At 49.5% G+C, this 14,075-nt stretch overlaps 1 protein-coding gene across 6 annotated transcripts in view; it reads right to left on the reverse strand.

Annotated features, from left to right (window-relative positions):
* Positions 1–11,163: 11,163 nt before the first annotated feature.
* Rgs3 (regulator of G protein signaling 3) overlaps positions 11,164–14,075 on the reverse strand; it is a 127,021-nt gene continuing 124,109 nt past the window's right edge. For all 6 annotated transcript variants that reach the window (XM_008833499.2, XM_008833500.2, XM_008833502.3 and 3 more), the window contains 3 exons: positions 13,865–13,926; positions 13,084–13,250; positions 11,164–12,103 (listed from right to left, as the gene is read on the reverse strand). In XM_008833499.2, coding sequence (XP_008831721.1) covers positions 11,918–12,103; positions 13,084–13,250; positions 13,865–13,926 — 415 coding nt within the window. In that variant the 3' untranslated portion in view covers positions 11,164–11,917. The remainder of the gene's footprint in view (positions 12,104–13,083; positions 13,251–13,864; positions 13,927–14,075) is intronic.

The following is a 14,075-nucleotide window of genomic DNA, read 5'->3' on the forward strand; positions in this document are numbered from 1 at the left end:
CAGCAAACAGTGCTGGAGCGATCACACACACACACACACACACACACACACAGAGCACAATTTAAACTTCACATACCATCTGAGGATTAGCTCAAAATGGGTCACAGATTTCAATGTAAAACTATAAAACTTGGAGAAGAAAACATAAAAGTGAGAGGTTGTTAAGTCTTAAGGAAAAGTTCTTAAGCTTGACCCATGAAAGAGAAGATGAACTGAACCCCATCAAAAGCAAAATGCTTTTGGAGCTTGCAAGATGGCTCAGCAGGTAAAGGTTGCTTGCCACCAAGTCTGACGACCTGAATTCAGTCCCAGAACCCACATGATGGAAATACCTAAAGTTGTCCTCTGACCTCCACACATGCGCAGTCACATGCAAGCGCACCTCCATCCCATACATACATACATATATACATACATAAAGGTAATTTAAAGCTCTTGCTTTGCAAAAAAAAAAAAAAAAAAAAAAAAACAGGGTTAGGAGAATGAACCAGCAAGCTATAGACTCAGAGAAATTAATTTCACATAATGTATTTAACAACGAATATACATAAAATATATAAAGTACTCTGGGGGCCAGAGAAGGGAATAGAGGGTAAATATAAGCAAAAAGCAATGATATACCTGTATGGAGATGTCATAATGAAAGTCATTATTTTGTACTATAACTTAGAAAATAATACTAAATAAAATAATAAAATACAGTCAAAATTCAATAGCCCCAAAGCAAACAATCTTATGAAGAAATGGAACCAACAAGGCATCCCACCTGTGAGGATGGACACAGCAGGTGAGCATACAGAACATGCTCGGCAACACTGGTCCCTAGGAAAACATGAGCTGTCAGCACACATCTACCACACAGCAAAAATAACGCTGAAATACAGGGCAACATTGCCTGCTGTCAAGGATGCAAAGGAATGACCTCATGTGGGATGGTGTGGCCTCTCTGGAAGATAATTTTGCAGCCTCTTAAAACCTAAACCTATGCCAGGCATGGTGGTACACGTCTTTAATCCCAGCACTTGGGAGGCAGAGGCAGGTAGATTTCTGAGAGGCCAGCCTGGTCTATATAGTGAGTTCCAGGCCAGCTGGGGCTACAGGGAGACCCTGTCTCAAAAAAAAAAAAAATCTAAACCTATGTTTACCACAGGAATTAGCAGTTTCATTCCTGAACCTTTGCTCAGAGAAACTCGAAATGATGACTACATATAACTCCACACAATTACTTGTAGTAGCTATAAATGTAATAGCCAAACACTGGGAACAACCAAAACGTGCCTCAAAAGGTGGTACACCCACACCAGACCTAACCATTGATACACACAACAGTTCAGATCCATCTCGAGGTCATTACACTGAATGAAAAAAAGACCTCAAAGGTCACCCGCTGTATGTTTCCATTTATGTAACGTTCTTGAAATGACAAAATTATACAGATAAAATACAAATTAGTGGTTGCTAGTGGGATGGTGGGGGATGGGTGTGGTTATAAAAGGCATCCAGGGAGCTCTTTGTGGTGACAGAATTGTTCTGTGCCTTCATCGTGGTGATGGTTACACAAATCTACACTTGTGACAAAGTGACAGCAAACCCTAACGCATGCTTTACAATGTCAGTTTCCATTTTTGATACCAAGCTATAATTATGTAAGATGTATTTATAGGGACAGCTAGGTGAAGGGCACAGGGGACTTTTCTAAGTATTTTCATAACTTCCTGTGAATATATAATTACTTCAGAATCTCGAAATTTAAAGTAAAACTCTGCTTTCATTGCTATGAGAACTTTCCCCAGAAAAATACGGGCTCTTGTATGGGGGCAGGATCACAGCCTGGATCCTGGGAAGCCAAGCCGGCCCAGTTCCTCCAGCATCAACTGACTGCCACTGACTCGGAGTACGCAAGGGTGAGGAAATGGCAGCTGTTCTAAACCTCTGACCTTGGGGCAGCTCGTTTTGCCTACTGTTGTATCAGTAACTGATTGATACATGTCCATATGCCCCACCTCCTCTCCACAGTCTGAACAGGATGGATGTCTGCTATTGGTGATTGGCAGAAATGGCTACTTGCCCCCCCCATATCTGTTCTATCCTTAAGCTACTCCAGAGTTCCACAGTAATAAAACCTCTGACTTGAAATTTTTTTATTTTTATTTTATGTGTATGTGTTTTGCCTACATGTATGTAAGTGCACCACATGTATGCAATGCCCAAGGAGGCCAGAAGAGGACATCAGATCCCCTAGAACTGGAGTTATGGACAGTTGTTACCTGCCTTGTGGGTGTTGGGAACCCAACCTGGGTCCTGTGCAAGAGCAGCCAGTACTCTTAACTGCTGAGCCCTCTCTCCAGCCCCAGGACCTCTGATTTTTAACTGGTCATATGGCTATCTAGATTAACTTCTATTATAACTCAGTGTGGCCTTGTGACTAAGGTCTGGGCATAAGTTGTAAAGGAAAGTGTTATGTGACAATCTGGGTTCCCTTCTAAGAAATAGCTGGCATTCACTTTTTATCCCATCTTCCATGGTCCCTTTACCTCTCTGTGATGGCTGGAGCTCCAGCAGCCATCTTGGCCTGTGAGGTGGAAGCAACATTTTGAAGATGCAAAGCAATAAATAGAAGACATTAGGGTTCCTGATGGTCATGGAAACACCATGCTGGCTGTGGGCTGTGGACATCTCAGTTTCCTTTCTCTGTGTGAGAGATAAGCACTTCTGTCTTGTGTTTGTGTAACTCACAGGAGAATACAATCATGACTTGCAGAGTAGTGTGTGTGTGTTCATGTGGAGGCCAGAGGTCAACCTCAGGTGTTGTTCCTTAAGTGACATCCACCTTGGGTTTTTGAAACAGAGTTGCTCAGCGGACCTGGAACTTGCCAAGTAGGCTAGGCCAGCTGGTCCGCAAGTCCCAGGACCTCCCTGTCTCAGCTTCCCCAGCACTGCAATTACACGCATATATCACCATGCTCAGCTTTTTACATGAGTTCTGGGATTCTAACTCAGGTCCTTGTACTTGCAAGGCAGCTAAACTCCCATGGTGGCCTCTTAGCTTGAGTCTCATATGCTGAGCCATGCATGCTTTCCATCTATTAAATAAGCACCAACTGAGCATTTGCTGAGTGTCAGGCACTGTGGTAAGGCTGGGGTGCAGAGAGGAGTGAGGCAGGTGGTACCCTTTCCCCACAGATATTACTGTTGAAAGAGAGAGAGCAGAGTGACAAAATGAACCCTTAGGGACAGGTGGTTACATCCTACAACAAGTGTCAGGAAGGAAAGGCACCAGGCACTGTCAGCAATCAATGGGGCCTCTTGTAGTCAGGGCAGGTGATGGCTAACCAAGCTGGGGAAAGAGGACTTGAGGGAGGGAAAATAGCCTTGCGCTCAAGAATATGGACTCATGAGGCTGGAGAGATGGCTCAGCGGTTGAGAGCACTGGCTGCTCTCGCAGAGGACCCAGTTTCGATTACCAGCACCCACATGGCGGCTAAAAATCATCAGTAACTCCAGTTCCAGGGGAATCCAATGCCTTTTGACCTCCGCAGGCATTGCACACATGGGTGCACTTACACTGCACACATGCAGGCAATACACTCATACACATTAAAAAAAAATAATAAATATATATATATATATGTGGGCTCCGGAGCCAGCACCCCTGTCTACCTGCCTGTGTCCCCAAGCATGAGACCAACTCTGTATCCTGGGTTTTGTTGTTGGCTTTTTTTTGTTTTTGAGACACAGTCACTGTGTAGCTCTGGCCAGCATGGAACTCTCCTCTGCCTCCCAAGTGCTAGGATTAAAGGCATATGCTACCAAACCTGGTGGCTGATTGGATTTGGGGGTTGGGGGTGTGTGCGTGTCTATATGAGTACATTCGTGTGTGTGTGTGCGTGCGTGCGTGCATGCGTGTGTGTGTATTTTGACAAGGTTTCATGTAGCCAGGGCTGGTACTGAAATTGCTAGCTATGTAGCTGAGGCGAGCCTTGAACTCCTAATCCTCCCGCTTCCACTTCTGAGTGCTGGATCACAGGTGTGCAGCCCCAGGCTCAGCTTCTGTGCGTTTTATCTGAGAGGCCAGAAATTTAGTGAGCTCACAGTTGCCAGACACGGTTACCAGCGCCTCATAGGTGTGGGCTCTTTGACTTCCTGTAATAGCTACCTTACAGTGCAGTACAGTTCCATCTCCATGTACTCAGGGTAAACTGAGGCCAGGAAAGAGAAGTAACTTGCTCAAGTTTGGACACTTTAAGTGGGTAAGCGCCCAGCTGCCTGGCTCTGAGTCTGGTTTTATGACACCTCACAGCAACAGTTATAGTTAAAGGCTCTTCTGACTTGGGAGACTGTTGGAGCAAGGATCAGAAATCAGTCAAGTCCACAACCCCCATCGGTGTTAACTGACATCATCATCACTGTCACACTAAGGAACCTGGGGAGGAATATCCAGGCAGGGGAGCTGTGCATGCAAAGGTCCTCAACAGAAGTCAACACAAAGCACTCAGAATGAAAGGCAGGCAGCAGGCTGTACACGGAGAGCTTGCACCTGTTCTCGTTGTAACAGCACCACATTAGCAGAGAACTACTATTGCATTCACTCCATGAGGAAGCAGGGTGTGCTGGATAGTGTTAGTTATCAACTTGACACACCTGGGTTAAGGGAGCCTCAATCGATGAATTGCCTCCATTGGACTGGCCTGTAGCCATGTCTGTGGGGCATTTTCTTGATTGTTGAGTGATGTGGGAGGGCCCAGCCCACTGTGGGTGGTGCCATCCCTGGACAGGTAGTACTATATTGTATAAAAGAGCAGGCTGAGCATGGGCCAGAAGAGCAAGCTAGTAAGCAGCATTCCTCCATGGCTTCAGCTCCTGCTTCAGCTCCATGCTTGAGCTCCTGCCTCCAGGTTCCTACCTTGGGCTCCTTCAGTGATGAGCTGTGACCCAGGAGATGTCAACCAAATAAACCCTTTCCTTCCCAAGTGGGTTTTGGTCAGAGTGTTTTGTCACAACAATTGAAGGATAACTAAGGCAGAAATTGGTACCAGGAGCGAGGTATTGCTGTGACAGAACTGACCTTGGTGTTTTGGGGAGAATTGTGGAAGCGTTTGGAACTTTGGGCTGGAAAAGTCATTGAGTGCTTAGAGTTTGTTGCTGTGGAGCTTGGAACAGTTATGCTGAAAGAGTTGTAAACGATGGAGGCCTGGCTTGTGAAGCTTCAAAGGAAAGCAGAGACTATCAGGGCTGTTTGTATGATATCTTGAATTGAAAATCTGTGGGTTCTGGTCAGCCGGGGCTGAAGGATCAGTTGTGATTAAAAAGAGACCAGAACGTGAAGTAAAACCTTTGTTTTACTAGGACAATTGATGTGGTTAGCTGGGGCTGAAAAATGAGCTGTATATAACAAGAGACCAGAATCACTGACGTAAAATTTTCTGAGAAGTATTTCCTCAGGGTCAGCACACAGAAGCTATAGTCCAGAGGGGGCCCAAGCCTCCATCTCAAGCTGGAAACAGGACTTGGTAATGTGTAAGAGTCTCCTGCGTGATTCTACCGTTGAACGTGTGAAGGGGTCAGAGAAAGCAGCTGAGGCTTGTCACCCTGAGAGGCCAGGAAAGGTCATTGGTGAAAGCGCAGCCTCAGTTACAGTAAAGACCCTGGGATTGAAGGGTCATGGAGAGAATCCGAAGCTTTGCACCCCAAGAGGCCAGAAGAGGCCATTGGTGAAGGTGCAGCCTCAGTTTTAGTGGAGGCCCCAGCTTTTTAGAGATGCCAGGACCATAGGACGACCACCAAGGGCATCAGCAGATGTGAAATGGAGCCGGCTGAGCCTGCGACATGAGCTCTGTGTGTTGTGGATGGCAGAGTCAGAGAAATGGAGCTGCCAAAACCCTTGGAGCCCAGATCATGAATGAATCCCAGATGTCCAGCCTTGAGCTACTTTGCTGAACTTAGGTTTTGCTTAGGTGTGCCCGAGTTTTACCTTTTTTTTTTTTTTTTTTGGTCTTTTTGAGGCAGGGTCTCCCTGTAGCCCCAGCTGTCCTGGAACTCACTATGTAGACCAGGCTGGCCTTGAACTCACAGAGATCCACCTGCCTCTGCCTCCCAAGTGCTGGGATCAAAGGCGTGCATGCCCGGCCCTGATTCTTACATTTTAAAATAAGAGTGTTTTGGATTTTACAGGAGCAGCTAAAAGAATTTTAATAGACTATGGACTTTTAAGTATTTGGATTTTTTTTTAAGGACTATTGGACCTTTTCAGGTTGTATTGTCTTATGTTGTGACATTGTTAACATTGTATCTTGGGGACAAAAAATGGAAAGTTTACGGTTTAATAGTGATGTGTTTGTGTGTCAAGTTGACGGGGGGTCACTTGTGCTGGACAGCTTTAGTTGTCAACTACTTGACACACCTGCATTTAGAGAGCCTCAATTGAGAAACCATCCCCATTTGACTGGTCTGTGGCCATGTCTGTGGGGCATTTTCTTGTTGAGTGATGTGGGAGGGCCCAGACCACTGTGGGTGGTGCAGGTGGTCAGGTGGTCCTGTATTGTATAGTTGAGCACCAGCCAGAGGAACAAGCCAGTAAACAGTATTCCTCCATGGGTTGTGCTTCAGCTCCTGCCTCCAGGTTCCTGTCCTGATTTCCTACCTTGGGCTCCTTCAGTGATGAACTGTGACCTGGGAAATGTCAGTCAAATAAAACCTTTCTCCCCCAAGTTGGTTTTTGTCAGAGTGTTTTGTCACAGCAATTGAAGGATAACTAAGACATGGGCTCAGAGAGGTGCAGTGACTTGCTCAAGGTCAACACGTCACACAGTCCACAATAATGAACCTGTGTCAACTCCAGGCCCATCAGCCTCTGAAAGCCATGTTCCTAACCATTTCAGTCCTGGCCTCAGGATGGACTGAACTCAGATTAAAGTCAGCTCCTCACAGAAGATTCCAGAGGAGAAGCAAACACTGCCTGAGGAGACAGAGGTGAGCATTCTGAGTCTCACCCCCTTTTCAGATGGGAAAAGTGAGGTGAGCAAGCAGTAGGACCCAGGCCTATAGGCTGGTGCTTTCTCCAGTCCAGGAACCAGCCTCTGTGCCTTTGCTCACCTCTCCATCTCTGAAACTTCCAGAAGGCTTTGGACTGAGCTGCCTCCTCCATGGTCTGCTCTGGCCCCTGCTCTGTGTTAGGAGGGGCTTGGAAGGTAAGGATTGCGGTTTGAGTGCCTGCCAGCAGCCAGACTTTTACCTGCAATTCCCTTGAACATTCGTGTTTCTCTCTCTCTCTCTCTCTCTCTCTCTCTCTCTCTCTCTCTCGCTCTCACTCTCACTCTCTCCATATATATATAATTTATATGTATAATTTCTTTTTGGTCTTTTTGAGACAGGGTCTCCCTGTAGCACAGCTGGCCTGGAACTCACTGTGTAGAACAGACTGGCCTTGCTCTCACAGAGATCCACCTGCCTCTGCCTCCCAAGTGCTAGGATTAAAGGCATGTGCCACCACACCCAGATCTCCACTTTCTCTTTTTTGGGGTTAAAAATAATCTTCAGATCTTCCTCCTCAGGCTGCTGTGAAGGTGGATGGACAGGGCATGGGCCACGGCCAGGCATTCTGTGGTGGGAACTATTCTTTTTTCATCTGCAGCCTGGTCTACCATTTCTCACCTAGCCTCACCCTTTGCCTCTTTAGAACCAGCCTGGACCAACCCTTCAGCTGTTCCTCAGCTCCCACCCTGAGATGGGGCATTCACATGGCAGGAGGCCCAGGTACCCCTTCTTTCCTGCCTGGCCCAGTTAGAGTGCAGGCAAAGCCAGATGTTGCACAGATGTTGCAAATTGTAAGCAAAACAGCAGTAAACAAGGGACTTCTGTGTACCCAGGGACTGTGACTTGAGGGTCCAGAATTCTGAGAGAAAGGCAGGTCTGGGGCCAGGGGTATTGGGTTTGGGAGGCAGAGAGGTGCATTAGAGAGGCATTCCAGAGCAAGATGTGAGGAAGAGGCAAATGGCAAAGCCACAGGGGACACAGAGGCCAGGAGGTAACCTGAGGAGCTGAGAGAAGCTTGGTGCAGGCGACAGGAGCAGGGAGAAGCAAACTGGAGACTCAGGGAGTCTGTGGATTAGTTTCTGGGGCCAGAGGCCTTCAAGTGCTACCCATGAGCTGCCTCAGGATTCTGATGTCAGAGACATCGAGAACCCGAAAGAGGCTTCCAGGCCCTTTTGAGCTGCCATAGGAGATGAGTCAGAGAAGGGACTCAACACTGGGTGGCAGTTGGGACCACATGGTCTCTTGCAGGCTGGAGAGGCTAGGCACCCTGGCTGCCCCAGACCAAGATAGGGCAGGAGAACATGTGGTTCACATAGTGGTCTGAGCAAGAGGGCTTTGACTCACCCACAGGAGCTGGGCTGAGCTGGCACAGATGGTGCCCTCCCACAGGCACCCAGTGGAGTGGCACTACTGTGCCCTCCCCATTCACCCTCCCAGCTGACCCCAGCTGCTCCCAGTCAGGCCAAGCCTGAGAAGCCATGCAGGGACAGACTGTCTGTGATTTGCTCTTGGAAAGAAACTAGCTTTGCCCTCCAGCAACACAGCTCCTGAAAACACAAGGATCAGGGGCTCCCCATTTGCTCAGCTCTAGTTAGGCCTGGGGTCACTCAGCTGTGGCCCCCAGTAGTGCTGCTAATAGTCACTATGTTTTAGGACTTCCCCTCAGTGGCCACATGCCCAGCCTCACTTGGTGTCACAATTTGGGTGGCACAGATGTGCACAAGGCAGCCATGTAACACCCAAGGCAGAGAGGCTATGTGACTGAGTCACAGGTTCAGGACTAGCAGAAAGGAATGGAGCTACAGACTAAACCCCAGAGAACCTGACTCCAAGGTTTGGGCCTTCCACCCTCTTGCTGAGCTCTGTCCTTGGCTCACCTCAGCCTTCTTGGCTGTGTGATGGTGATGGGCATCTTCCCAGCATGAGACTCACATTGACCAGCCCAGACTGCTATCTGGTCCTTCCTCACACTCGAAAGAAGAACAGGGAACAGGCCAAACGGCCCTGCACAGATAAGGGAACTAAGGCCTAATGGGGTGGGGGCATATGCCCAAGGGACCCTGAGAACCCAGGTGGGGCCAAGGCATGAGGAGCTAGTAGTGCCTCTCCAATCTGGCCTCCAGCTGCTTGGTGCAGCCAAAGATGCTCTGCAGCCAAGGGAACCAGGGCTTGAGTCATGGAAAGCAGGCTGTGGGGCCTTCTGAAATGGGAATTCCATCTGCCTGACTTTATTCTCCTGGACTTCGGTTTCCATGGCAACATGGGGGTTGGAAGGTAGAGGAACCCAAAGAAAGATGATCAGTCTCTTGGTGGAATCAGGGGCTCTCTAAACACAGGATGCCACAAAAGCCAGGCCAGAAGGGATACAGAAGTCCTGAGCTCTGACCCAGTTCTGCCTTGCACCACTGGGGCGGGGAGAGGCAAAGAGTGGCATTGTAGTCCTTCCTGGGCCTCAGGTATTAGGTCCCCCAACTAAAGCTTGAAAGAAGCCAAGGAAATGCCATAAATCTCAACTAGGAACATAACTCTGTCCCCATAATCAGCCTCAATGAGGCTCCATGGTAAGAAAAGGCCTTCTCTGTTTACAAGGCTGAACAGCCTCATTGGCCAGGCCTCATGCTAGGTCTCTGGGGCCTGGGAAAGAAGATTCGGCTTCCTTCTGGAAGCGCAGAATGACTGCCAGCATGTATGGAATCCTTACTGTATGCCTAGTCCAGGGCAAGTCCTTCACATGCATTGGCTGGCTGGGTCTCCATCCCAGAGCTAAATTAATGGCAACTTCCTATTTTACAGGCTCAGAGTCCACAGTGATAGTCCAAGCTCACTTACTGAGTCAGTAGCAATAGCAGGACTCAAACTCGGGACTACATAGTTCTACTGCCCTGCAGTTTTTGAAGATAGAATAGCTACGTGTGATTCTGATGCTAGCTTGCTGGGGCTGACAAAGAGGGAGACAGGGCCAGTATCCAGGAGGGTTTTCCAAGACAGATGAGAAGTGTGCCATTTACAGAAGGGAAGTCAGGTGACTGGCTTACCCACTCCTCCTAAGTGAAGTTCCAGGTCTGGAGTGGGAATAGGATCAAGGACCCACTTTACACCCAGGCTCTGCCCAAGCCTCCTGCATGGCTCAGTCCTTAAACTCCCTGATGGCTTCCCAGATGGAGATCACCAGATCCTTTCCCTATGCAGGGGGCAGACCAAGCCTGGCAGAGAGGAAAAAGACTGCCAAGCCCATGCCCTCTGCATCTCCAGGTCCCTGATAGACCTGAGCCCAGGACTCCAGGCAAGCAACAGGATGAGGACAAGGTGCCTATCCCTTCCTACCAGCTCCATCCAGCTTTGTCTGAGGCTGAGCCAAAGTCAGCCTCACTGTGGACTGTACCCTTGTTCTGTCCCAGTCCTATAAGGTTGCATGTGTAGACATCAGCGGCTGGCTTAAGTATCAATTTGATCTGGCTGTTGGGCCCAATTCTGTCCCCTTCTAGGCAAGAGGTCCAGGTCCTATCCCAGAGTACACTTTTGAGTCAGGCCTTTACTAAATTTACATCTTCTGCTAGGCAGGAGGGGAAACAAAGGTACAGAGGGAAGAGACAGGTCTTGGGTTTCAGAGGGACTCTAAGTCCTCTTGTCACCTCTCCAGGTCTTCCTTCTGTCTAGAAGGCCTCATGAGCCTGTTGCCAAACTACCTGAGGCTTTGGCCCTCTTCACCTCTTTCATTCTGAAACCCCTGAAAGTTTCATTGAAAGTGCAGGGCAAAGCAAAACTAGCCAAAGGTCACATCCAGCTGGTTACCAAGTTGAGATGTCATCCCATGGCTGGGAGAGCACAGAGATCCAGAGCACAAGCTCTGCAGCCAATCAGGTTTCATCTAGACTCTGTCTCTGCCATCTGCTGCCTAGGGACCTTCCCCCAAGTCACCTGATCTGCTTTCCTCTCCTAGTCTGTAAAATGGGGAGAGCTGATCAACAGCATCTGGTACAGTCCCAGCACAGAAGAAACAGCTCTCCCCTTGGAAAAGTGTCTATGGCTCCAGGCTGGCTGATAGGTGGTAGCAACAGCCCACCTCTCAGGCCTCCAATCCCAGCTACGCACTAAGGCTCAAGATGAGGACTGCACAGAAAGGGTCAAAAAGAAGAATAACACAGGACTTTTATTTGTTCCAGGCTTTGGCTACTGTGTAGCCTAAGGGTGCCATGCTTCCCCAGATTTCTCAGGTGGACACCCCAGCCAGGGGGTGCTAGATCTCTGTGGAGGTCAAACTGAAGCATCCCTCCAGGTCTTGTCAGTCCAGAAGACCCAGCTGCTGGTTTCAGGCAGCAAATGCCCTTGAAACTGCAGGCTGGTGTCCACCTCTGCAGGTGCCTTTCACAAGGCATCAGTTAAAATATTGCACTTGTTAAGTTCGGAAAACTGATGGGGCAAGGATTTCCTATCACAGGACATGTGCCAAGCATCCAACTACTGTTTAAATAAATAAAACTTGGGGTGGGGGCTGAGCAGTGAGCCCCATTGGTGCCCAAGATAGCCCCAGAGCCCAGGTCTGGGCCTCCTGTCCCCCCAGCCAGTTCTCTAAGGAACTTGGTCAGCAAGAAGTCTCCAGAGCAGGAACTGTAGTTCCCTGATCTGGCTCCGCCAGGGCCCCTGACCTGCCAGGGCCCTTGGCCCCCTCGTACCAGGGTGGTGGGAACCCGATGCGGCCATTCCTTCTACTCCTGCAGTGGCCTGAGTCTCTCTCAGTCCAGGCCTCGAATCCAAATGTCCATCTGTCCATCCAGAGATGCAGCCTCTGGGGACTTGCTTGCCCCCTCCGTCACGGGGGAGGGAAGCAGGTGGGAAGGGAGCCCACTCTGCTAGGTATGAATGATCAGCTGGATACCAGGATTCCCTAGAGCGGGGGACTCATCTTCTTCTGGTTAATGAGGTCCAGATAGAGGTCAGAACGGAGGAAGCGTGGGTATGAGTCCTTTTCCATGAGCCCAAAGATGCGTTTCTGTGCCAAGTCAAAGCAGCCCCGCGTGACACTCTGCAGGTTGTCTTTGGTGTGTTCCCGAGTATATGAGTCCAGGTTTACCTGTCAAGGTATAGGGGGACATGATCAGGAATGCCTGAAAAGGGCTGAGGCTGGAGGTCAGGTACCGAGAAATCTAGGGTCCAACCCAGTCTCTTCTGTGCCACATGACATTGCAAGAGGCCCCAATGGTAGAGGCCCTCAGGCCACAGGACCCGGTATAGTCACTTGCTGTTGGGTGGCAAAGTTTACGGGTCTGAAAACACCACCCGAATGATCAGACTGCTAGGGTTCACATCCTAGCAACCTTGAGCACCTCAGTTTTTCTATCCACAGGCTAGGTAGTGCTTTCCTCAGAACTGTGGGAAGTAAGCATGAGTACCCATACACAGTGGGAACTCTGTGCGAATTGGTTTCTGTGATTAGGCTCTCTGAAAACATAGTGTGTGTGTGTGTGTGTGTGTGTGTGTGTTAAGCACGTGTGTGTGCGTGTATGTCAAGAACAAAGAACAATTTTGGCTATCATTCCTCAGACACGATCCACATTGTTTTTACGAGACAGGGTCTCTCACTATCCTGGTGCTCACTGGCTGACCATTGAGCCTGAGGGGGTCCACTTGTTTCTGCCTCCCCAGAGCTGGGATTACAAGTACATGCCACAACACCTGGCTTTATTTTTCCCCCCAATGTGTGTTCTGAGGATTGAACTTGGGTCCTTATGATTGCAAGGCAAGCACTTTACCAACTGAGCTATCATCCCAGCCCAGACTCTATTCATTTTTAAAATGATAATAAGAGAGCTATTTGAGAGGTCATTGTGAAACTAAACATGGGAGCTCATACATAAAGGGCTAGGGATATGCCTGGTATAAGGCAGGGCCTAGCCAGGGCCTCCATTACAAGCCAGGATCCTGTTCTTCCCTGGCCCACCTAGCAGACTGGACTTCAAGAGTCGCTCTGGCCTCTTCCCTTCCTGTGCTGTTGGCTCCCTCCTAGCAGGAGAAGGGCTCCTGGGCCATGGGGCCAAGGGCCTGAGGTCTTACCTCCTTGCAAGCCTGGATCGCAATGAACTCTGCAAAGATCTTCTTGGCTTTGGCCGCCATCTTGGACTGTGACTTGACCTTCTTGAAGTCCTCACAAGCCAACCAGAACTCCAGGTTCTCCTCACTGAATTCAGTGCGAAGGAAGGCCTGGAACACTTCTAAGCCATCTGTGAGAAGACCAGGCCAGGGTGAGAGACACAGCTAGCCTTGCCTGCCCTTAGCAGCCCCTAGTTTACTCTCTCCTAGGACCTTAATGGGAACATGCTGGGAACTTAGCAAAAGTCCCCCTCCCAGAGAGCCAGGAGCCCTGGGACATGGTCCTAGCCCTGTGAGTGCCTTGTTTGGGTCTTGGCCAGGTTTTTACCCATCTATGCCCCCAGTATCCTCCTCTGTAGAATACAGCTCATTCATCCTGTCTCCTGGAGTTCTGCAGGGGATCTAGAGGGATCCTGCCCATGAGGCAACAGGCACATTTGGCCCAGTGAGAACCCTCAGTACATGAAAATGTTTATTGTAATTCTGGGAATATGGTCTGCACACACAGGTCGCAATGGCATCAGGCAGACAAGACCAGCTCCCACGGGCAGGGAGGAGCTGGCAGGAGCCAACTCCAAGGCCAAACTAAGGGTCCTACTGGGTCCTGCCTTTCTCTGACAAGAGGGACACCTGAATGGGACCAGGAGAGACTGGAGACACTTCGCACAGACACTCCTTGGGCAGAGTTAGGGAGAACAGGGGATGGAGTAAAGGCAAGAGGGAGACGGCAGCTGGCCCCACTCACATTTGTGAAGAAGCAGCTTTTCCAAGGATTCACTCCACTTGAGGGCTTCCTCTGACGTGGGCCTGGGGGATAAGGGCAGAATGCATGAGGGGAGCTGGGGCCCACCAGCCTCTCAGCTTCCCTGGGTCCAGCACTGCTTCCAGTCCCCATGGCCCCTGCCTGGCCTTCCTTCCCAGGGCAGCAGCTCTTGGAGGGGTCTGCTTGCTGAGCA

The sequence above is a fragment of the Nannospalax galili genome, unplaced genomic scaffold, assembly GCF_000622305.1.
Source record: "Nannospalax galili isolate Female #2095 unplaced genomic scaffold, S.galili_v1.0 scaffold34, whole genome shotgun sequence".
NCBI classification, from domain to species: Eukaryota; Metazoa; Chordata; class Mammalia; order Rodentia; family Spalacidae; genus Nannospalax; species Nannospalax galili.